The sequence below is a fragment of the Loxodonta africana genome, chromosome 2, assembly GCF_030014295.1.
Source record: "Loxodonta africana isolate mLoxAfr1 chromosome 2, mLoxAfr1.hap2, whole genome shotgun sequence".
NCBI lineage: Eukaryota > Metazoa > Chordata > Mammalia > Proboscidea > Elephantidae > Loxodonta > Loxodonta africana.
This window is the reverse complement of record NC_087343.1, coordinates 74,417,919-74,442,559: the sequence shown is the minus strand read 5'-3', so window position 1 is coordinate 74,442,559 and position 24,641 is coordinate 74,417,919. Positions and strand designations below refer to the sequence as shown.

At 36.9% G+C, this 24,641-nt stretch overlaps 1 protein-coding gene across 3 annotated transcripts; it reads right to left on the bottom strand.

Moving 5' to 3' along the window:
• Positions 1 to 300: 300 nt before the first annotated feature.
• On the bottom strand, positions 301 to 24,288 carry CENPH (centromere protein H). 3 transcript variants are annotated; one of them, XM_023545521.2, is made up of 9 exons: positions 23,729 to 24,286; positions 21,111 to 21,166; positions 17,497 to 17,545; positions 17,055 to 17,129; positions 14,216 to 14,272; positions 6,623 to 6,686; positions 6,325 to 6,376; positions 3,919 to 4,082; positions 301 to 500 (listed from the first exon to the last, which is right to left on the bottom strand). In XM_023545521.2, exons 1-9 carry the CDS (start codon positions 23,851 to 23,853, stop codon positions 495 to 497), a joined length of 648 nt encoding a protein of 215 aa, XP_023401289.1. In that variant the 5' UTR covers positions 23,854 to 24,286; the 3' UTR covers positions 301 to 494. The 3 variants fall into 3 exon arrangements, with proteins under 3 accessions (XP_023401289.1, XP_003408124.1, XP_023401288.1); XM_003408076.4 differs by lacking the exon at positions 301 to 500 and adding an exon at positions 507 to 751 and having other exon boundaries at positions 23,729 to 24,285; XM_023545520.2 differs by lacking the exons at positions 301 to 500; positions 17,055 to 17,129 and adding an exon at positions 507 to 751 and having other exon boundaries at positions 23,729 to 24,288.
• Positions 24,289 to 24,641: the final 353 nt, after the last annotated feature.

Sequence of the window (24,641 nt, the reverse complement as noted above, 5' to 3'; positions counted from 1 at the left end):
AGTAGACACATGAAACTATGTGGGCAGCTCCTGTGTGGAGGAGAGATGAGAAGGCACAGGGGACAGAAGCGGGTTGAATGGACATGGGAAATACAGGGTGGAGTGAAGGAGTGTGCTGTCACATTGTAGGGAGAGCAACTAGGGTTATATAACAATGGGCGTATGGATTTTTGTATGAGAAACTGACTTGAATTGTAAACATTCACTTAAAGCACATACACACACAAAAAGTAATACATGCTAAATATAAAAATTCTAAACAGTCATTCATAACCCCATACAAATAACCACAAATGTTAACACTTTGGATATGCTTTTCTAATATTTTTGCTTGACAAACGAATGCACAGAAGTGTTCCAAAAAAGAGTTGGGACTGCCAGAAATGCTGTAGAAAAAATTTCCACATTCATTGGAAGGATGGATCAGACATCTTTCAGGACTCTTCCAAGGCAAAGATTCTCAGAGTCTTTTTAGAGGACATCATTCACTTTAATTATTCCTAAAACAAGAGATTCCATATTATAGTGATAATTCAAGATTAAAAAAAAAGATGCAGTATTGAACAGTTCCAAAAATACTGAAAATACATTTCACTTGAAATTTGCTATTTAAATGACATATCAAAGACTAAAAAAAAAAGCTAAAATAGAAGTTTTATTAGATCATGGCAAGATTCTTCTCAAACTGCAGAACAGTTTTCTTTAAGGCAGGATTCTCTGCCCAGTTGGCTTTACTCCCCAAAATGAGGTTCTGTAATTAAAAAAAAAAAAAAAGGAAGTTATAAGTACTTTAAAAAATTAAAAAAAAAAAAAAAATCTCTGTCACAGAATTTCAGTTTATGGTGATGGAAAATTGCATTGATTAAAGGTAGGCTTGCACAGCTGATTAATGTAATTATTGTCAATAAGTTGTACACCTGTAAAAAGTTGGATTGGCAAAAGTTGTGTTAAGAGGTATATTTACAACAATGACAAGAAAAAAAAAAAGGCTGCTGAGGCTACTTATGTACAAACACCTCATGGGATTTGGTTTCCTAGCTTGGAGGTTCAAGGTCATGGTTTCATGGGATATTCCAGTTACTTAGCCTAATAATGAATGTGTTTAGTGCTGCTGTTCTACCTCCTAGTTTGTTGTGTAGTGCCTGGGGTCTTAAAAGCTTGCAAGCGGCCAATCAGATACAACAGTTGTTCCCTAGCTGCTCCTGTGAGGAAGGAGAGCCAGGAATAGGAGGAGGAAATGGAATGTGTGGCTAATTGCCTCCATGAACAACTGCTTCCTTTGCCATCGGACCAGAAGAAGTGGATGGTGTCTGGTTACCATTACTGAACATTCTGATCAAAAATTCTGTAGAAGAACCCTAATTAAAAGGGGGGAAATAGAGAACAGAATTTAAAATTCTTATGGACTTCAGAATTTCTGGATCCATGGAGGCTGATGAACCCCTGAAACTACTGCCCTAAGATAATCTTCTTAAACCAAAAATATCTCCTAAAGTCATCTTAAAATCAGTAGGTTAGCTTGACTACTAAAAACTGTCTGCCTTGAGCACTGAGCCCTTTTTTTAAAAACTTGTATTTTAGATGAGGGTTTACAGAATAAATTAGTTTCTTATTAAACAGTACACATATTGTTTTGTGACATTGGTTGCCACCCTCACAAAATGTCAACACTCTCCCCTTCTCAACCTTGGGTGCCCCGTTACCAGCTTTCCTGTCCCCTCCTGCCTTCTCAACCTTGACCCTGTGCTGGTACACCCATTTCATCTTGTTTGTTTTATAGGCCTGTCTAAACTTTGGCTGAAGGATGTAGCATTGAACTCTTTTAAGATCTGTCTATATGGGATCAAACTGAAAACAGCAACTTGAAAGATTAGGAAACTTAGGGGGCAGTGAATTTATGTTAATGTAGAGAAACTCAGAGAAGGAAGGTAAGAATGGTTGCACAACTAGAATACAATCAATTTAACTGAATTGTAATGTAGAAACTGTTAAACTGGTGTATGTTTTGCTGTGTATATTCTCAACAAAAAAAGATAATTATAAAAAAATATTTAACAAGATTTAGAAAACCTCTTTCACTGATCTCATCAGGTATTTATTGAACATTTACTAGATATGTGGCTCTGTGATCATGAAAACAGTAATGAATTCTTGTGTCTTCGTTTCCATCATTAGTAAGGCTTCAGCCTGGACCCTCATAATGCTAGGGAATATTTAAATATTTATAATAATTTTTATGCTTCATCAGGTTCTATGGATAGTTATGAGTCGGAATTGACTCTATGGCAATGGGTTTTGTTTTGTTTAATTCTACATTAGAAGAAAAGACGAGACTATAGCTATAGTTCAGTGTTCATTTTACATTTCTATATAGGGTTACTATGAGTCAGAATCGACTTGACGGCAGTGGGTTTTATTGTGGAAAACAGTAATTTTAGCTTTTAAGTAATACCCCATTTTAAAAAGAGGTAAAAGAGGATCTTAGTCCTCAGGACTTGCAAAGATTCAAGATTCCGAAAAAAAAAAAAGGTAAAGAATATTTTTGTGGCAGACAATGGAAGAATGATTAAGATGATATTTAATGAAAATTCTGGTCGTTATTCTTTGAAAATTATGACCTAATGATACTGAGTTACTAAGTGAAATACTGTTAAAATAGCTTTTAGAATGTAAGGATCAAGTTGTTACAAAAATACGAAAAACTTTGGCAGGTATAAAGCACACTCTTGCTATCTATAAGTGATTGAAAGGGTTAATTCATATCAACCCAGTCCAATTTTCAAAGACAGATGGAAGTTAAGTATTTGAATATGACTGAACTCCTTAGGGCTGATATTAGGAACAAAGTTCCTAAAGCTGGCCAAAGTCATGTTCTGTTTAACAAAGCAATGAGTTCATTATATCAATATTAACACTAATTTATGGGATATGAATAAAAATGCAGAATAATAGAAGTCTCGAAGCAGCATGAAGGAACTTGTGTCAAAGAAAAGTAAAATATTAAGATCCAGGCAAGAACATCTTCTGGTGAGATATAAAACTTCGTATTTTATAAGTCAGCATTTGCTTTAAACACAGTAATAAAACCAGTGCCGTCGAGTTGAATCCGACTCATAGCGACCCTACAGGACAGAGCAGAACTGCCCCCATAGAGTTTCCAAGGAGTGCCTGGCGGATTTGAACTGCTAACCCGTTTGTTAGCAGCCGCAGCACTTAACCACTACACCACCGGGGTTTCCTTAAACATAGTAGGCAGTGTTTAACTGTATATCTTACATAATTGAAAACTGGCAAAAAGTATTTAATCTCAACAGCTCCAGACACATTTTTAACAACTCAAAAAGTAATGGAAAACCTCCATAATAAAGAAATACATAAACTGGAAAACTGACATGATAATAACTGCCAACATTTACTGAGAATTAATTTACTTAGACCAAACACTGTGCTAAACAGATTAACATGGATTATCTTTTTTAGTTCTCACAACCACTCTTTCTAAACAAGAAACTGATGCTTAGAAAAGGTAAATAATTTGCTCAAGGTTAACAACTTGTAAATAGCTGTCAGGATCTTAATCCTAGATTCCTACCACCCCAGACCCCACTCCCTTCCCCAAACACAACTTGGGAGTCTCAAGGTCCGCACTATTATACCATACTATCTCCACTAGAGCTGCTAAAATCATTCCATTTATAAATATCTAATATCTAACCATAATGAAAGATCAAGGCCTTAAACATTCAATATACATGTATTCTAAAGATATGTAGACAGATCAATATTCAGCACTGAATTATTTATTAAGATCAAAGAATAAGGATATTCATAACTAAAAGTAAATCAACACTATAGTAGTATTGATCATTTAAAAAAAGTTCTTTACCTTTGTTCCCAATTTTTATAATTGAACGTTACCTGGAACACATTTTGAATAACTGTAGTAATTTGTATCTCCCGCTCTAGGTTTTTTCGTATGGCCTTTATCTTGTCCGAATTTCCCATATTGTCCAAATCATCTTTCTGTTTGTTCTGTTCAGTCTGTATTTCGAAAAGCTTACTTTCTGAAGCTTGTTTTAATTCTGTTAGGTTAAAAATAAAACAATATACTACATGTAACAACTCTACAAACAAAGAATCTTGAACAACAAATCAGAGTATTTGCTGGTTATTTCAGTCAAGAAAGATTTTTTAATAAGTAGCATTTTAAGTTGCAATCCTATATTGATCTGAAAATGACTACATTGGCAGAATATACCAGTGTTTTCATTTTATACTTAAAAACACTCTCTGTGAAATGTTTAAGGTGTTTATATAAGACAATTATATTGACATGCTCAAGATATTTATGTATGACAATGAGACTGATGACATGATGACAATGATGGCATCAACTGACACAGGGCTTATTCTGTGTGTTGTCAAAAGAATAGGCAGGAAATATTTATTAAAATATAAGGAAATAGTTTTCCCCTTCAATTACAAAAATGACACATATATAAGGTAAAGTAAGATTCCCTTCTCGAGGACTAAACATCAACTGTTTTTTTATATTTCCCAGAATAGTCTAAGAATTCTACAATTCCAAAATGTAAATGGGTATGTCTCAGAAGCAATGTATCAAAAGTAGTTTGGAAGGCAATGGGAAAAAAAATTTAAACATCAAAAGGGTGTTTAATTTTATCAGATAAGAAAAGATGACTAGATCAGGTGACTGAGATTGCTTGCTAACAGGCAAATCAGTAATACTTAAATTCTGCCTATACTGTTAAAACAAAAACAGTTTACAATACAGTATAAAATACTAATTTTATTTTATAAGAAATAAGCACAAAGGCTAATTATCTCTTGATGATAAAATAAAAAATTTAACTTTTACTATGTATACTTGTTTCCAAATTTCCTAAACAGCACGTATTACGTTTGAAATAAATATTTAAAAAATTTCAATGCAAAAAGTCATCTCATGTTCATGATAAATTAAATGAAAAATCTGTATAACCATATGTATTTATTGTGAGTGTGTGTGTAGATACATATTTATATTTACATGGCCATGGAAAAGGTTGAAAGGATATATACCAATCTGTGGTCACATAAGGAGGCATGACTTTCATATTATACTTTTGGTATTATTTGATTTTTACCCTCATTGAACCTGTAATAATTTTATAATATAAAGTTTTAAAACAACAAAGTAAAATGCATTTCATCTTTTACTTTTTAAATTGGCACGTCCAAAATTCTAAGAAAAAAAAATTTTTTTAATTTTTATTGTGCTTTAAGTGAAAGTTTACAAATCAAGTAAGTCTCTCATATAAAAATTTATATACACCTTGCTGTTTTTTTTTTGTATACTCCTAATTGCTCTCCCCCTAATGAGACAGCCCGCTCCTTCCCTCCACTCTCTTTTTGTGTCCATTTCGCCAGCTTCTGACCCCCTCTGCCCTCTCATCTCCCTTCCAGATAGGAGATGCCAACATAGTCTCAAGTGTCTACTTGATCCAAGAAGCTCGTTCTTCATCAGCATCTTTTTCTATCCCATTGTCCAGTCCGATCCCTGTCTGAATTTTTTGGGAATGGTTCCTGTCTTGGGCTAATAGAAGGTCTGGGGGCCATGACCACCAGGGTCCTTCTAGTCTCAGTCAGACTATTAAGTCTGGTCTTTTTATGAGAATTTGGGGTCTATATCCCACTGCTCTCCTGCTCCCTCAAGGATTCTCTGTTGTGTTCCCCATCAGGGCAGTCATTGGTTGTAGCTGGGCACCATCTAGTTTTTCTGGTCTCAGGCTGATGAAGCCTCTGGTTTATGTGGCCCTTCCTGTCTCTTGGGCTCATAATTACCTTGTATCCTTGGTGTTGTTCTTCATTCTCCTTTGTTCCAGGTGGTTTGAGACCAACTGATGCAATTTAGATGGCCGCTTGCTAGCGTTTAAGACCCCAGATGCCACTCCCCACCTGGGATGCAGAATGTTTTCTTAACAGATTTTATTATGCCAATTGACTTAGATGTCCCCTGAAACCATGGTCCCCAAACCCCCACCACCCCTGCTACGCTGGCCTTTGAAGCATTCAGTTTATTCAGGAAACTTCTTTGCTTTTGGTTTAGCCCAGCTGTGCTGACCTGTCCTGTATTGTGTTGTCTTTCCTTCACCTAAAGTAGTTCTTACCTGTTATCTAATTAGTGAATACCCCTCTCCCTTTCTCCCTCCCCCCAATTCTAAGAAATTTTGAAAATTAAGAAATTTCTTGTTGGCTGAGAGATCTGCCCTTATTAATTTCCATAGTAAGTGTTCTATAAAAAAAATAAAGTGTTCTACATACGCAATCTCTTCTTTCTAATATCGAGCAGTTTTTCCTCTAAGTCCCAAGATTCCTATCATTAAAAATTAAAAAAATAAAGCATATTACATAAGGAAGGGGACAGTAGCTTAAACTACAAGTTGGTAATTTGCAATAGTTGTCAGAAATAAAGGAGTCATGAAAAAGACAAACTTAAGCACAATAAATTCAAACCATACCAGTCCCTTTAAGCAGTCCTGTTTAATCATACACAATAGTTATCAGCAAGTTGTTGTTACTGAAATCATGAGAGCAAAAGCAGCCTAATGTGCAAATGTACCTGCTGTGATGTCATTATTAACTTATTTAGCTCTAATACATGTTTCATGTTATCCATGAGCAAACTGAAAAAGAAACAAAAATATGATTAATTAGTTTTAGTTAAAAATAATTTTACTTTTGCCTTAATTGATACATATTTACTTCCATTAAGTGCACTGTATAGTCTTCATTTAACAAAATAAATCTAGAAATGTTTGATGTAACCTAAATTTCTGCTCTTGCAGTACAATGAGTTTCTCTTATTGACATTTCTGGCCTTGGGTTTACACTTCTGGCAAAAATGATTGGTTGGGCCACAGCCTGCCCTGCGATGGGTCTATTTCACATACTTTGCAGGAATTGGTCAGTTTACTATGCAAATATTGCTGCTGTTACGTGCTGTTCAGTTGGTTCTGACCCATAGCCACCCTATGTACAATAGAATGAAACACTGCCCGATCCTCCATCATCCTTGGAATCATTGTTATGCTTGAGCCCACTGTTGCAGTCACTGTGTCAATCAATCTTGTTGAGGGTCTTCCTCTTTTTCACTGACAATGTATTTTTACCAAGCATGATGTCCTTCTCCACGGACTGATCCTTCCTGATAACACGTCCAAAGTACGTAAGGTGTAGTCACGCCATTCTTGCTTCTAAGGGGCATTCTAGTTGTACTTCTTCCAAGACAGATTTGTTCATTCTTTTGGCAGTCCATGTTACATTCGATATCCTTCGCCAACACCACAATTCAAAGGCGCCAATTCTTCTTCGGTCTTTCTTATTCATTGTCCAGCTTTTGCGTGCATATGAGGCAACTGAAAACACCATGGCTTGGGTCAGGTGCACCTTAGTCTTCAAGGTGACATCTTTGCTTTTTAATTCTTTAAAGAGGTCTTTTGCAGCAGATTTCCTCAATGCAATGCATGGTTTGATTTCTTGACTGCTCCTTCCATGGGTTTTAAGTGTGGATCCAAGTAAATGAAATCCTTGACAACTTCAATCTTTTCTCCATTTATCATGATGTTGCTTATGGATTTTTGTATTATGTTGAGGCGTAATCCATACTGAAGGCTGTGGTCTTTGATCTTCATCAGAAAGTCCTTCAAGTCCTCTTCACTTTCAGCAAGCAAGGTTGCATAATCTCCATAAGGTAGGTTGTTAATGAGTTTTCCTCCGATCCTAATGCCCCGTTCTTTTTCATATAGTCCAGTTTCTTGGATTATTTGCTCAGCATACAGATTGAATAGGTATGGTGAAAGAATACAACCCTGATGCACACCTTTCCTGACCTTAAACCATGCAGTATCCCCTTGTCCTGTTGGAATGACTGTCTCTTGATCCACGTACAGATTCCTCATGAGCATAATTAAGTGTTCTGGAATTTCCATTCTCCACAATGTAATCCATAATTTGTTATGGTCCGTACAGTCGAATGCCTTTGTATAGTCAATAAAACACAGGTAAACATCTTTCTGGTATTCTATGCTTTCAGCCATTATCCATCTGACATCAGCAATGATATGCCTGGTTCCACGTCCTCTTCTAAATCCGGCTTGAATTTCTGGCAGTATTTGTCGATATACTGTTGCAGCTGCTTTTGAATGATCTTCAGCAAAATGTTGCTTGCATGTGATATTAATCATATTGTTCGATAATTTACATATTTGGGAGTAGGCATAAAAATGGATCTCTTTCAGTCGGTTGGCCACATAACTGCCTTCCAAATTTCTTGACATAGATGAGTGAGCGCTTCCAGTGCTACATGCTTTCCTGTCTTTTCAAGCCACCCTTTGAAATCTTCTGTTCAGCTCTTTCAGCTCATCATTTTTTTTCCTTTTGCTTTAGCTACTCGATGTTCAAGAGCAAGTTTCAGAGTCTCTTCTGACATCCACTTTTCTTTCTCTCCTGTCTTTGTAATGACCTCTTGCTTTCTTCACGTATGATGTCCTTGACATCATTCCAGAACTCGTCTGGTCTTCTGAATGGTCATTAGTGTTCAACGCGTCAAATCTATTCTTGAGGTGGTCTCTAAATTCAGGTTGGATATACCTGCATTTGTTGTTTTCTGCCTTTTCGTTCAGTATCATTTTTGCAGGGATCAGATGATATCTCACTGTAGTTTTGATTTGTATCTCTCTGATGGCTAATAATCGTAAGCATCTTTTCATGTGTTTGTTGGCCACTTGAATGTCCTCTTTGGTGAAGTGTCTATTCAAGTCTTTTGCCCACTTTTAAATTGGAACGTTTGTGTTTTTGTTGCTAAGTTGCAGTTTTCTATATATTTTAGAGATTAGACCCTTATCAGACATGTCAGTCCCAAAGATTTTTTTCCCCAGTTTGTAGGTAGGTTCTCTTTTCAATCTTTCAATAGTCTTTTGATAAGCATAAATATTTAATTTTTAGGCAGTCCAGTTATTGAACTTGTCCTCTATTTGTACATCTGTAGTTATGTTTGATAATCTATTTCTGAAAAAAATTAGGTCTTCCTATGTTGTCTTCCAGGAACTTTATAGTTTCGCTTTAACATTTAGGTCTTTGATCCATTTTTGGTTAATTTTTGTGTATGGTGTGAGGTATGGATCCTGATTCATTTTTCTGCAAATGGATATCCAGTTTGGTCAGCATCATTTGTTAAAGAGACTGTTTCTTTCTCACTGAGTGGACTTTTACCCCTTGGTGAAAATTAGCTATGCATAGATGGATGGACTTCTGTATTCTCAGTTCTATTCCACTGGTCTATGTGTCTGCCATTGAACCAGTTCCAGGCTGTTCTGATTACTGTGTCTGTATAGTATGTTTTGAGATGAGGAAATGTGAGGCCTCCTACTTTGTTTTTCAATAATGCTTTGGATATTCAAGGCCTCTTCCCTTTCCGTATAAAGTTGTTAACTAGTTTTTCTATTTCAGTAAGGATATTTTTGGAATTTGGATTGGGATTGCATTATATCTATAGATGGCTTTCATAATGTTAAGTCTTTCAATCCATAAGCATGAAATGATCTTCCATTTACGTAAGTCTCTTTTAGTTTCCTGAAGCTGCATTTTACAGTTTTCATTGTATAGGTCTTTTACACCCATGGTTAAATTAATTCCTAGGTATTTTATAGTTCTGGTGGCCTTTCTAAATGGTATTGTTGTCTTGGCTTCTTTTTCAGAGTTCTTCTTGTTAGTGTAAAGGAACCCAACTGATTTTTTGGTGTTGATCTTGTACCCTGCCACTCTACTGAATCCTTCTCTTAGATCTAGTAGCTTTCTTGTGGGATCTCTGGGATTTTCTATGTACAGGATTATATCATCTGCAGAGATAGTTTTACTTCTTCTTTTCCAATTTGGATGCATTTTATTTCCTTTTCTTGCTGTATTTCTTTGGCTAGGACTTCCAGTACAATATTGAATAGGAGTGGTGATAATTGGCATCCTTGTCTCTTTCCTGTTCTCAGAAGGTAAGCTCTCAGCCTTTCTCCATTTTGAATAATATTGGCTGTTGGTTTTGCAAATATGCACTTAATTATGTTGAGGGATTTCCCTTCTATTTCTATTTTCCAGAAGGTTTTTATCAGGAAGAATGTTGGATTTTATCAAATATCTTTTCTGCATCAATTAATATGATTATATGGTTCTTCTTTGTTTTATTTACATGGTAAGTTGCACTGATTGATTTTCTAATGTTGAATCACCCTTGCATTCCTGGTATGAATTCTACCTGATCATGATGTATAATTTGATTAATATGTTGTTGAATTCAGTTTGCTAGAATTTTGTTGAGAATTTTTGCATCTGTAACATTATAAAGCAATTATAAAAGTTATAAAACTAACAAATATAAAAAATATTTACACTTGCTATGAGGGATAATGGTCTGTAATTTTCTTTTCTGTGGTGTCTTTACCTGGCTTTGATATCAGAGTGATGCTGGCTTCATAGAACGAGGTAGTATTATTTCCTTTTCTGTTTCAGAAGAGTTTGAATAGAACTGGTGTCAACTTTTCTCTGAATGCTTAGTAAATTCCCCTGCAAATCCATCTGTTTTTTTTTCCCCCTTGGGAGTTTCTTAACGTCTTTAATCTTTTCTGTTGTTAGGAGTCTGTTTAGATTTTCTACCTCTATTTGTGTTAGTTTAAGTAGGTAGCATGTTTCTACAAATTTGTCCATTTCTTCTAGGTTTCAAATTTGTTAGAGTACAATTTTACATGGTATTGTGTTATGATCCTCTTTATCTCAGTTGGATGGTGTTGTAATGTCTCCAATTTCATCTCTTATTTTGGTTATTTGTATTTTCTCATTTTTTTCCTTTATCAATTTGGCCAGTGGCTTGTCACTTCTATTGATTCTAGCAAAGAACCAATTTCTACTCTTGTTGACTCTTCCTATTTTTTTTTTTTGTTTTCTAATTCTGCTCTGATCTTTACCAATTCCTTTCTGCTGGTAGGTTTGGTCTTCTTTTACTCATTCTTTTCTTGTTGTACAAGTGGTAACGTTAAGTTAGTGATTTTGGACCTTTCTTCCTTTTCTAATGTATGCATTTATTGCTACAAATTTCCTCCTGAGCATTACTTTTGCTGCATCCCAAAGGTTTTAGTACGTTGTTTTCATTCTCATTTGATTCTAACTATTTTTTAATTCCACTTTTTATTTCCTCTGTGAACCAGTAGTTTTTTCTGTTGTTGTTAGGTGCCTTCAAGTCGGTTCTGACTCATAGCAATCCTATGTACAACACAATGAAACACTGTGCAGTCCTGCATCATTCTCACAACCATTGCTATGTTTTAGCCAATTGTTGCACACACTGTGTCAATCCAACTCATCACAGGTCTTCCTCTTTTTCACTGACCCTCTAACTTACCAAGCACAGTGTCCTTCGCCAAGGACTGGTCCTTTGTGATAACATGTCCAAAGTACGTGAGATGAAGTCTCGCCATCCTCACGTCTAAGGAGCATTCTGGCTGTATTTCTACCAAGACAGATTTGTTTGTTTTTCTGGCAGTAAGGTGTTATTTAGTTTCCATATATTTCTTTTCCTTGTTCTTCCTGTTACTGATTTCTAGTATCATACCACTATGGTCAGAGAAGATTCTTCGTATAATTGCAATCTTTTTAAATTTATTGATGCATGCTTTGAGGCCTAAATTATGGTCTATTATGGAGAACGTTCCATGTGCACTGGAGAAGAATGTATTGTGCTGCTATTGGGTGGTATACTCTATGTATGTGTGTAAGGTCCAGTTGGTTAATGTTTTTTAGATCTTCTGAATCTTTATTGATTTTCTTTCTAGTTGTCCATTGCAGAAAGTGGTGTGTTAAAATCTCATACTGTTATTGTAGATCTATTTCTCTCTTCAACTCCATTAGAGTTGGTTTTATAAATCTGGAGCGCTGACATTGGGTGCATAAATATTTATACGTGTTATGTCTTCTTGGTGAATTGATCCTTTATTCATTATAATGTCCTCCTTTATCTCTTCTAATGGATTTTGACTCAAAGTTTATTTTGTCACATATTAATATTGCCACTCCAGTTCTCTTTAGGTTACTGTTTGCTTGGTATATATGTTTTTCCATTCTTTGATTTTTAACCTATTTATATCTTTGTATCCAAGGTATGTTTCTTGTAGACAACATATTGATGGGTCTCGCTTTTTTTTTTAATCCATTCTACTACCCTCTGCCTCTTGACTGTTGCATTCAATCCACGTACATTCATTGTGATTATTGATATGTAAGAATTCACTTTTGCCATTTTGTTATACTTTTTTGTGTGTGATGTAACAGTTTCTTTGTTCTTCTTTACTTTCTGTGCTGAGTTCTTTTTGTATATGGATTTTCTTTTCCATTTGTATAACTCTATATGGCAGTCCTGCTGTTCTATAGGTTTGCTATCAGTTGGGATTGACTCAATGGCAATGGGTTTGGTTTTTCGTTTTCCATTTATTACTGTTTCTGTGTCTCTTGAGTTTTTTGTTATTTTCTTCATCTTTATTTTGGTCAAAGATTTATTGATTTTCTTTATGGTTAGCCCAAAGTTTACATTTATCATCTTATATTTAAAACAGTCTGTTATATCTTGAAATCACCTTGACTTTATCTTCATATGGGAAGTTCTGTAACTACACCATTCATTCTCCCTTTGGTTTGAAGTTGTTATCATTTACAACTTAATATCTCTGGTTTCCTGTAAGCAATTTTGTACCTTTATTTTGCTTTTGTGAATTCTTTACCTGGCTTGGTATCTTGGTAATGCTGTTGTGTGTCTTTATCTCAGGTTGTTGTCTGATGCCATTGATCTTCTACCCTAAAGACTCCCTTTAATATTTCTTGCAGGGCTGCTCTAAAAAATAAAAAACCTTGTTGCCATTGAGTTGATTCTGACTCACAGGGCTGGTCTGATGGTTAAAATACCCTGAATTTCTGTCTATCTGGGCAAACTAATTTCTGTCGATGAAAAATGAGGCGTATAATTCCTACTTCACTGGGTAGCTGTTGGGTTAAATGAGATGACGCTGTTTCTGGTTTATGATAAATACTGAATAAAAGTTAACATCTCTTTTAAATTACCTGGATAAAACCTCCATTGTTTCTTAGGGTTGTGATCCATACAGAAAAGTTGCTGTAATGATGGGGAGAGCTTTCATAAAAGTTTCCTCACTTTTCTCATTCCTCAGATGAAGGTGGTTGGAAGTGACAGTTAATTAAAAATAATTCATGTAAAACACTAAAATGACAATAGATAAGTGGTAACTTTGGTGAAGGGTAAGACAGTACACAGCACTGGGGAAGCCAGCACAACCTCTAAGAGGCAGGGTCATGGAAGCTCCATAGACACATCCAAACTCCCTGAGGGACCGAACTGCTGGACTGAGGGCTGTGGGGACCATGCTCTCGGGGAATATCTAGCTCAACTGGCATAATATATCTTATAAAGAAAATGTTCTACATTCTACTTTGGCAAGTAGTGTCTGGAGTCTTAAAAGCCTGTGAGCTGCCATCTAGGATTCTCCACTGGTCTCACCCCTTTGGGAGCAAGGAATAATGAAGAAAACTAAAGATAAAAGGGAAAGGTTAGTCCAAAGGACTACTGGACCACATCTACCATGACCTCCACCAAACTGAGTCCAGTACAACTAGATGCTGTCCGGCTACCATCACTGACTGCTCTGACAGGGATCACAATAGAGGGTCCCAGATAGAGCTGGAGAAAAATGTAGAACAAAATTCTAACTCAAAAAGAAAGACCAGACTTGCTGGCCTGACAGATACCGTCTCAGTATTGAAGTCATTCCTAAGGTTCACCCTTCAGGCAGAGATTGGACATGCCCACAAAACAAAACAAGACTGAAGGGGCCCACCAGCCCAGGGGCAAGGACTAAAACGCAGGAGGGAACAGGAAAGCTGGTAATAGAGAACCCAAGGTTGAGAAGGGAGAGTGCTGACATGTCATGGGTTGTTAACCAATGTCAAAAAACAATATGTGTACTGTTTAATGAGAAGCTAGTTTGTTCTGTAAACCCTCATCTAAAGTACAATAAAAAAAACTCACAAAACTAAAGGCATTATGCAGATCTCTGTTCTTACTCCTGTCCTTACTAAATCCAGAAGAAAAAAAGAAACCAGTTACCTAGTCTTGAAGTCAGTTTTCTCCAGGGTATTTTTAAGTGCAGCTGAAAGTTGCATCCTATAAGAGGAAAAAAGCTTGAATTACAAGACATGGATAACATTTATGCTACGTCAAAAATTTGAAAAATACAACACGTGAAAGATTCATTTCCCTTTAAATATAACATAAAACATAAGGAGGTTTCTAAACTGTATTACATAGATGATACTTTGATAAATCTGCATCCTTATCAAAATCTTAGAAATAACACTGAAATGGATGGACATTGTGCACTGCCAGGCTGAGGGGCTGAGTAGAGCCTGAAACCCAGCTGAGCTTTGCTCTCCAAGTTATCTGCCTTGGCTCAGGGCTGGGAGGAAGCGTTAGGCACTACAGAGATTAGTGCCAGCGTGAAAATGTAAAGAGGTAGGGAATACGAAGCCATACTTGACTACAAGCTTTAAAACATGCATACATACAAGCTCCATAAATTACTTTTAAATTAAAATAGCTAATAAGTAATAATAAAAAGGCAATCAATTCAGCAATAGTAATTTCTTCTTTTCTGCCACAGAAAGTTTCATTAAAAGGAGATATTTTAAGAGCTATGAAGTCACTTTACTGTAAAAATATGATCAATTTGGTGAGCCAGTAATATAAAATGAGGGTAAAAAGTTCACGGCTATAAACACTTAAAATTGCTATAACTACTTTTCAATTAGATGTATGAGGAAATTCACCTGGGAAAGCCAGAGTTATTAATTTATATTATTAATTCAAATCACAAGTTTATGAGAGACCATGTTTGTGTTGTTAGCAGCTATATATCAGGACCTAGCACAAGGCTTGGGACAATGTAGAAATTCAAGTCCTTCTTGAATGAATTTTAAAATACAGATTATAAAACCTACAATAAAAATATATGAGTTTTTGATGACAGTGCTCTAACTGGATTAACAGCTACTAGAATAAATGAATCCATGTAATACTTTGAAACACCAAATGAGAAGTAACACCACATCTCTTTGGTCTTTTTTAACTTTCCTTATTAATCTTATGTGTTGTTGTTGTTGTTAGGTGCCATTGAGTTGGCTCCTACTCATACCAACCCTATGCACAACAGAACGAAACACTGCCTGGTCCTGCGCCATCCTTACAATTGTTGTTATGCTTGAGCCCATTGTTACAGCCACTGTGTCAATCCACCTCATTGAGGGTCTTCCTCTTTTCCACAGACCCTGTACTTTGCCAAGCATGATGTCCTTCTCCAGGGACTGATCCCTCCTGACAACATGTCCAAAGTATGTAAGACACAGTCTCACCATCCTTGCTTCTAAGGAGCATTCTGGTTGTACTTCTTCCAAGGCAGATTTGTTCATTCTTCTGGCAGTCCGTGGTATATTCAATATTCTTCACCAACACCAAATTCAAAGGGGTCAATTCTTCTTCGGTCTTCCTTATTCATTGTCCAGCTTTCACATGCATATGAAGCAATTGAAAATGCCATGGCTTGGGTCAGGCGCACCTTAGTCTTCAAGGTGACATCTTTGCTCTTCAACACTTTGAAGAGGTCCTTTGCGGCAGATTTACCCAATGTAATGCGTCTTTTGATTTCTTGACTGCTGCTTCCATGGGTGTTGATTGTGGATCCAAGTAAAATGAAATCCTTGACAACTTCAACCTTTTCTCCATTTATCATGATGTTGCTCATTGGTCCAGTTGTGAGAATTTTTGTTTTCTTTATGTTGAGGTGCAATCCATACTGAAGGCTGTGGTCTTTGATCTTCATTAGTAAGTGCTTCAAGTCTTCTTCACTTTCAGCAACGAAGGTTGTGTCATCTGCATAATGTAGGTTGTTAGTGAGTCTTCCTCCAATCCTGATGCCCCGTTCTTCATATAGTTCAGCTTCTCGATTATTTGCTCAGCATACAGATTGAACAGGTATGGTGAAAGAATACAGCCCTGATGCACACCTTTCCTGACTTTAACACAATCAGTATCTCCTTGTTCTGTCCGAACAACTGCCTCTTGATCTATGTAAAGGTTCCTCATGAGCACAATTAAGTGTTCTGGAATTCCCATTCTTTGCAATGTTATCCATAATTTGTTACGATCCACACAGTCGAATGCCTTTGCATAGTCAATAAAACACAGGTAAAGATTTTTCTGATGTTCCCTGCTTAATTAATTTTAATCTTATGTAACTTCTTCAAATAAAGACATCGATAAATGATATAGCTGTTCTCTCAGGGGTCAGCTTTTGTATGACAAGTATCTAATCATCATTTTGCTCCCACACGTTCTGCATTCAGTTTACAACAGTTAAGCACTAAGCTGGTAAGTTACCAGTAGTAGCCAGAAGATGGCAGAGTCCACCCAGAGTTGCCCCAGAAGAAAGGCCTAGGGATTTACTTCCTGAAGATCACTGCCACTGTAAAACCCTATGGGGCGCAGTTTTACTATGAAACACATGGGATTACCATGAGTCAAAATCAACTTGAGGGCAATTACTTTGGTATTTTTACTGTTTTCACAAAGCTTATACTTAACATGAAGCCCTGGTGGTGCTGTGGTTAAAAGCTCGGTCTTTAACCAAAAGGTCAGCCATTTGAATTCACCAGCTGCTCATCGGAAACCCTACGGGGCAGTTCTACTCTGTCCTATAGAGTCACTATGAGTCAGAATCGACTCGATGGCAACAGGTTTTTCAACAGGTGTTTCTCTTCTGGCCAACCTTCTTTTCCTTCACTCACTAGTTCATCTTTTCAATCAAACAATTCATATTTTTGCATTGCTTCAGTCCTTAGCAATTACTGATTACAAAATAATTGAACTATGAGTATGCTTAACATATAATTACCTGTCTAATGCAAGATTTTTTATTTCAAAAGCAATTTTCGCCTCTTCAACTTCATTTTCCAGGCCTTCAATTTTACTAATAAAGAAGCATGAACAAAAAAATTTCAGCAATATCAGAAAAAATCCTTAAAATTTTTAAAACTAAACCTTTGAAAACAGTAAAATGACTCTATCCAAATAAAAGTATTTTACAGTCTCACTGTACTTGCACAGATTTGGTAACCTGATCGGCCCTCAGATACTTTGCTTAAGTAAGAGGTTCCCAGAAAGTGCTTATGTAATCAATCACTCATGTGCATGTAAGTCTGTATCCCAAATAACTTCCCAATGCATGTGTGACAAATTTGGAAAAATAGAGGAAAAAGAAAGACAGTACATTCTAAGATGTACAGTATGATTAAACCTTAATAAGAACCACAAAGAAAACAAAAAATATGACATACGCTTCGATTTGCTTTTCTTGCATGAGTTGTTCTGGAGTTTTTTCTTCATCTACAAATATAGTTTTTTGAAGTTAGTAACATTTTAGAACAGTGCTGTCCAAGAGAAACAGAACGTAAATAAAAAGTGCAAACCACATATGTAATTCAAAATTTCTAGTTTCCACAATATAAAAGACAAACAAGTGAAATTAATTTTAATATATTTTATTTAACCCAATATAATCCAAAGTGTTATCATTCTAACATGTAATCAATATAAAAACTATTAATGAAATATTTCATATTCTTTTGTGCATACTTTATACTTATAATACATCTCAATTAGGACTAACCACGTTTCAAGCGTTAAATAGCTAGTGGTTACTGTATTAGATAGGATGCTTTTAGAATGATAGGGAATAAAAAAATCAGTATGTTTGTTAGTAACAAACAACGGGAAATTAAAGTTAAAAAAAAAATACTCAGTATAATAGCATCCAAAAACATGACTTACTTAAGGATAAATTTAACAAGATATGTTTATGATCTCTACACTGAACACTACTAAACACTGCTGAGATAAATTACAGTCCTAAGTAAATGGAGAGATATACCATGTACATGTAATGGAAGGCTCAGTATTGTTAGTATAACAATTTTCCCATATTGACCTATAGGTTCCAATAAAAAATCCATCAAGCTTTTTTTCTGTAGAGATTGATAAACTGATTTTAAAATTCATATAGAAATGGAAAGGACCTAGAATAGCCAAACAATTCTGACAAAGGATAACAAAGCTGGGGAACTTACAGTAGCTTATATCAAGACTTACTCTAATGCTACAATAATCAAGAGGGAGCGGTACTGGCATAAGATAGAAAGATACCTCAATGGAACAGAGTAGAGAGAGAGCCCAGAAATAGACCCACACATACACGTTCACTTGATTTTCAACAAAAATGCCAAGGTAATTCAATGTAGAAAGGATAGTCTTTTCAACAAATGGTGCTGGAACTACTAGATTTTCATATGGGAGAAAAAAAAAAAAAAAAAAAAAAAACCTTGACCCTTACCTAACACCATACCCAAAAATTAACTCATAAAATATTAAAACCAAAAAACCAAACCTACTGCCCAGTCAAATCCACTCTGACTCATATCGACTCTACAGGATAGAGTAGAACTGCCACATGGGGTTTCCAAGGCTATAAATCTTTATGGAAACTGACTGCCACATCTTTCTTGCTTATAAGCAGCTGGTAGATTTGAACCACCGATCTTTTGGTTAGCAACCAAATGCTCAACCATTGCACCACCAGGGCTCCAGACCTAATATTAAACCTAAAACTAGAAAACTAGAAAAAAGCATAGGAGAAAATCTTTGTGATCTTGAGGTAGTTACAGGTTTCTTAAATAGGACTCAAAAATCACTAACCATCAAAACTTTAAAAAATTGATAAACTGCTCAAAATTAAAACCTTCTGCTTCTCAAAAGATACTATAAGAAAATAAAAAAGCAAGCAACTAGAGAAAATATTTTATATCTATCCATCTAAAAAAGGATTTGCATTCATTAATTAAAAAAAAAAGAAAGAACTCTTAAACTCAGCAAGACCAACAATCCCATTATTAGATGTGCAAAAATGTGAATATGTACTCCATAAATGATACACATATGGCCAATAATAAGCACATGACAAAATGCTCAACATCATTAGTTATCAGGAGATATAAATTAAAACTACAGGAGATACCACTAAATATCCATTACGACGGCTAGAAGTTAAAAAAAACGACAATACCAAGTGTTGATGAGACTATCAAGTAGCTGGAAATCTTATATACTGCTGGGAGGGATGCACCATAATGGTACAGTCATTTTAAGCTGTTCAGTACTTTTTTAAAAAGTTAGGCACACACTTGCCACACAGCCTGACCACTGTACTTTTAGATATTCACACAAGAGAAATGAGAACAAATATCCACAAATGTCCATAGCAGCCTTATTCATAACGAGCAAAACACTGGAAACAACTCATCAACAGGTAATACATAAATTATGGTATACTCATAACTGCATACTTTAAAATAGTGAGTTTTATATTATGTGAAATTATATCTCAATTAAAAGAAGCTGGTCAGACACAAAAAAAGTACGTACCATATAATTCCATTTACATTAAATTCTAGAACCAAACCTGTAGCTGTTGAGTCGATTCCAACTCATAGCGACCCTCCCTAGAGGACAGGGTAGAACTGTTTCCAAGGAGCGGCTGGTGGATTCAAACTGCCGACCTTTTGGTCAGTACCAACTGAATGCTTAACTACTGTACCACCAAGTCTCCAAATTTTAAAACAGTGTTGTTCAATAGAGCTTTCTACAATGATGAAAACATTTCGTATCTGTGCTGTTCGATATGGTAGCCACTAGTCACTATGGCTATTGAGCATTTGATACATGGCTAGTCCAAATGAAGAACTAAATTATTTTATTTGACTTTAAAAAGCCACATGTGCTACAACAAAAAGACAACCCATTAAAAAATGGGCAAAAGACTTGTTATTTGATACACACACACACACACACACACACACACACAGATATAAAGAACATGGCATCAGGGTTGGAGGAAGACTCATTAACAACCTGCCTTATGCAGATGACAGACCCTTGCTTGCTGAAAGCGAAGAGGATCTGAAGCACTTACTGACGAAGATCAGAGACTACTGCCTTCAGTATGGGTTACGCCTCAACATAAAGAAAACAAAAATTCTCACAACTGGACCAATAAACAACATCATGATAAACAGAGAAAAAAATTGAAGTTGTCAAGGATTTCATTTTACTTGGATCCACAATCAACACCACGGAAGTAGCAGTCAGGAAATCAAACGACGTATTGCATTGGGCAAATCTGTGGCAAAAGACATCTTTAAGATGTTATAAAGCAAAGACGTCACTTTGAGGACTAAGGTGCACCTGACCCAAGCCATGGTATTTTCAGTCACCTCATATGCATGCAAAAGCTGGACAAAAAATAAGGAAGGAAGACCAAAGAACTGATGCCACTGAATTATAGTGTTGGTGAAGAGTTTTGAATACACCATGGGCTACCAGAAGAATGAACCAATCTGTCTTGGAAGAAGTACAGCCAGAATGCTCCTTAGAAGCTAGGATGGTGAGACTTCGTCTCATGGACTTTGGACATGTTATCATGAGGGAGTGGTCCCCAGAGAAGGACATCATGCTTGGGAAAGGAGAGGGTCAGCAAAAAAAGAGGAAGACCCTCAATGAGATGGATTGACACAGTGACTGCAACAATAGGCTCAAACATAGCAACATTTGTGAGGGTGGAGCAGTATCAGGCAGTGTTTCGTTCTGTTGTACACAGGGTTGCTATGAGTTGGAACCGACTTGAAGGCACCAACAACAATATATATATCTTTTACTAGGTCCTAAGGGCCAGGGCAAGTCTTATATTGATTTTTGCCTCCTTACAAGGCATAGTACTGTATTATGCTGTACCCCTAACATTACCCAAATAAACAATTTTCTGTAAAACTGATTCTCTTTTCATTAGGGTACTATTCATCATTAAACTCACGAAACCTTATTTGAAAATGAAAATACTTACTTGCATCAACCACTGATTTATATTCCAAGAGTTGTTGTTTTGTCTGTGCTCTCAACCTGAAAAAAAAAAAAAGTCATAGTTATTGACTGAGATTCTACTCATTATCATTAAATTGGAGTCCCTAGGCGGTGAAAATGGTTAAGCACTCGAATGGTAACCAAAATGTTGGCGGTTTGAGTCCACCCAGAGGCAACTCAGAAGGAAGGCCTGCAGATCTAATTCTGAAAAATCAGTCACTGAAAACACTTCAGAGCACAGTTCTACTGACACACATGGTGCCACCATGAAACAGAATTGACTCAACAGCAACAGATACTGGTAGTACATGGTAGATCAACTCATCTTTTTGAGAAGCTGATGAAACAAAATGAGTCCTCATTAAAGTTTCAGTATGAAGTCTCAGTATATGCTCTCGTTTTACTTAAAATGTGCATAAAGAAATTTAAGGGCTCAGGGAAAGACACAAAATGGATTACAGTGGGAAAACATCATATGGGAAAAGTAAAAAACTCGATTTTTAAGTTTATCCTTAGTAGACCAAACTGAATGAGATGGATTGACACAGCGCCTGCAAACATAGGAACAATAGTGAGGACAGCGCAGGACTGGGCAGTGTTTCATTCTGTTGTACACAGGGTTGCTATGAGTCAGAATGGACTCGATGGCACCTAACAAGGCCAGACTGAAATGGGCTTAATGAGAACTGCTAACAAAGAAGACCAAAATGGTAAAACCAGCACACTGTAATGAGCAACCAACACAGGTTGTAACTTTCCCTGGAGATACAGAAAAATAATGAAGATGCTAATCCTTGGATAAGTAATTCATATAGTGTCTTCGTTGTCCTGTGATTCTACTTGATTCAAAATCATACATAAAGTAGAAAAGCTATGAGTAAAATAGTAATTAGTTATTAAATTTTATTTACAAAATGTTTCACATCTGCATAGTAGTTTCCTAATTCTGAAATTATTTGCCTTTCAACATGAGGACTTATTTAAGTAGCTAAGAAACATTACACAAATTTCTCAAGTTTTAATGCACATTCCTTATTGTTTCAAAATTCCAAAGGAAAACAGCAATTTCTTAGAGATTAAGCAGGATAGTATTCTACAATACACACTGGAGGAATAGTTTCCTGTTTAGCTGAAACGGAAAAAAAATCTTATATTTTTAATATTTTATACTGTAGGTAGGAATGGATTTTAAAAACGAGGCTGTAAAGGGTTTATTAGTTAAGGCCTTTCAAATCAGTGGCAAAGCTAAAATATAGTCACAATGCTTATCAAAAAAAAAAACCTTGTAATCCTTGTAATGATTTAGAAGTCAGCAAATTTCTTCTGTAAAGGGTCAGATAAATATTTTAGGCATTTTGAGACATATGGTCTCTTGCAACTACTCAACTCTGCCATTGTAGCATGGAAGTTGTGTACCAATTAAACTTTGTGGCCGCTGAAATTTTAATTTCATGTAACTTTCATGTGTTATGAAATATTTTTGTGATTTTCTCCTCAACCATTTAAACACACAAAAACCATTTTTAAGCTGGAGTGGCCATACAAAAATGGGAAGTAGGGTGGATTTGGTACAGGGTAGTAGTTTGCCCACTCCTGCTTTAGCAGACTGATTGTTCCTTCTCACCAAATCTCCACTTCCAACTGCTTAGTGGAAAAGCATAAATATAGTCCTCTTAGTAGAAAAAATAAGCAAGATCTACAGAACTACACCTTATCTACTCTAAGACCAGAAGAATTAGATGGTGCCTGGTTACCACTATTCAGTGTTCTGATTAGGACGACAATAGATGGATCCTGATGGAATGGGGAAAAAACACGGAACAAACTCAAATTCTTAAATAGTCCAGACTTACTGGACCAGTTGAGACTACGGGGCTCCCTGAGACTATTGTCCTGCGATACTCTTTAAACCTTAAACCGAAACTATTCCCTGAGGTCACCTTATAGCTAAATAACAGATTAGCTCACAATACTGTGTTCCTTAAAAAAAAAAAAAAATCATCTAGTATGAGGCCAAATGGTGAACAATTACTTTAAAGCAAAGACGAGACAGTAAGGGAACAGGGAAACTAGAATATTGGGAACAGAACAACCAGTAGGAAATGAGAATAATATAACCAAAGTCACTGAACCATCTGTGTAAAGACTGTCGCATGTGAACCTAATTAGCTGTGTAAACTTTCACCGAAAACACAGTAAAATATTATTTAAGAAAATATAAGCAAGTTTCTTGATCAAAATTTACAGTTTTAAAAGAAAGGGCTGTAGCATCCTCCTACCAGTTGGTCAGGGCTGGGGCCCGGCACAACATCCGGCCTGAAAACGGGAGACCCAGCGTATGAGGGGGGAAGAAAAAAGGAAGGAGTTAAGGCTCTGGAGGTCTTCCTAAAGGCCCCAAGGAATATGCTGAAACCTTTCCTGAGAGTATCTCATTTAACCCCCATAGCAATTCTACAATGAGGGTATCATTTTTTTCTCTCCTTTTCGCAGATACAGGGGCTTAAAGGGGTCTGATTTTGAACCCCGGACTTTCTGACCAAAGGCCAGAGCTCTTAGCCACGACGCCCACTTGGCTCCCGCCCACCGCCCAGACGGGAAAACCTGAGCAGCAGGGTCATATGGTCCTCTTTGTGCGCCTCCTGGGCGCCGGCGGCCTGCGGCTGCCCGCCTTCTCCTCCGGAGTCCGCGAGCTCGCCGGTGGCTTTCTCCTCGGGCTGCTTCTCCATTGCTGGCTGGCACAAACAGCACCCACGCAGGACAGGGAAAGGGGCAGCAAGGCAGAACGGCTTTGCCAACGGTGCCTCAGAACGGGTCGCTTTTCCCGCCACTAAATCGACGCAAAAGGCCGTAAAGCAAACGCGCCTCGGTCCCGCCCCTTCCCTTCCTCCTCAACACCGCCCCCTTTGTCCGGTTGCCATGGTTACTTCGGCTTTCCTTTTTTTTCTATCTCGGGCTCTAAGTTGTCGAAATCATTATATGCCCCCTCATAAAATGTTCGAACTTTAAGCGCCGGCTATATTGAGTGCTACAGCCGTTTGGAATACTGCCGGCTTCCGGGAATGGCAGCCGGGAGGGAGAAAACCACGACATAAATGGTCATTCAGCCTTGGCTCTTGGGACACGGGAGATCAGGGACAGCTGTTTGTTTATCCACCTGGGCACTCCCTTCTCTTCCGCGGCTTCGGAAAGCGGGTGTGCGCGACGGCTGGTTTGTATGTAAGACTTTTGATGAGCCCATGAGATCCAAGCCCCTAAATGAGCGGAGAAACGAGTGGCTCAACTTCAGAGCTACCCACGATCCCTGTGTACGAGGCAGTACAGACACCTGAACTCCAATCTTCCAACTGGCCACATCCGTACACGTCGAATTCCCTGCATACGTTACTCGGAACTTGGACTCCCACTACCGGTAACTGTTGGGTGGGATTCGGTGCCCCCGTGTCTGCTTGTTAATTTAGCAGGTTATAGTTGAGCTTTCTCCGCAGCAAGTGAACGGAAAATGGAGAAAATACAG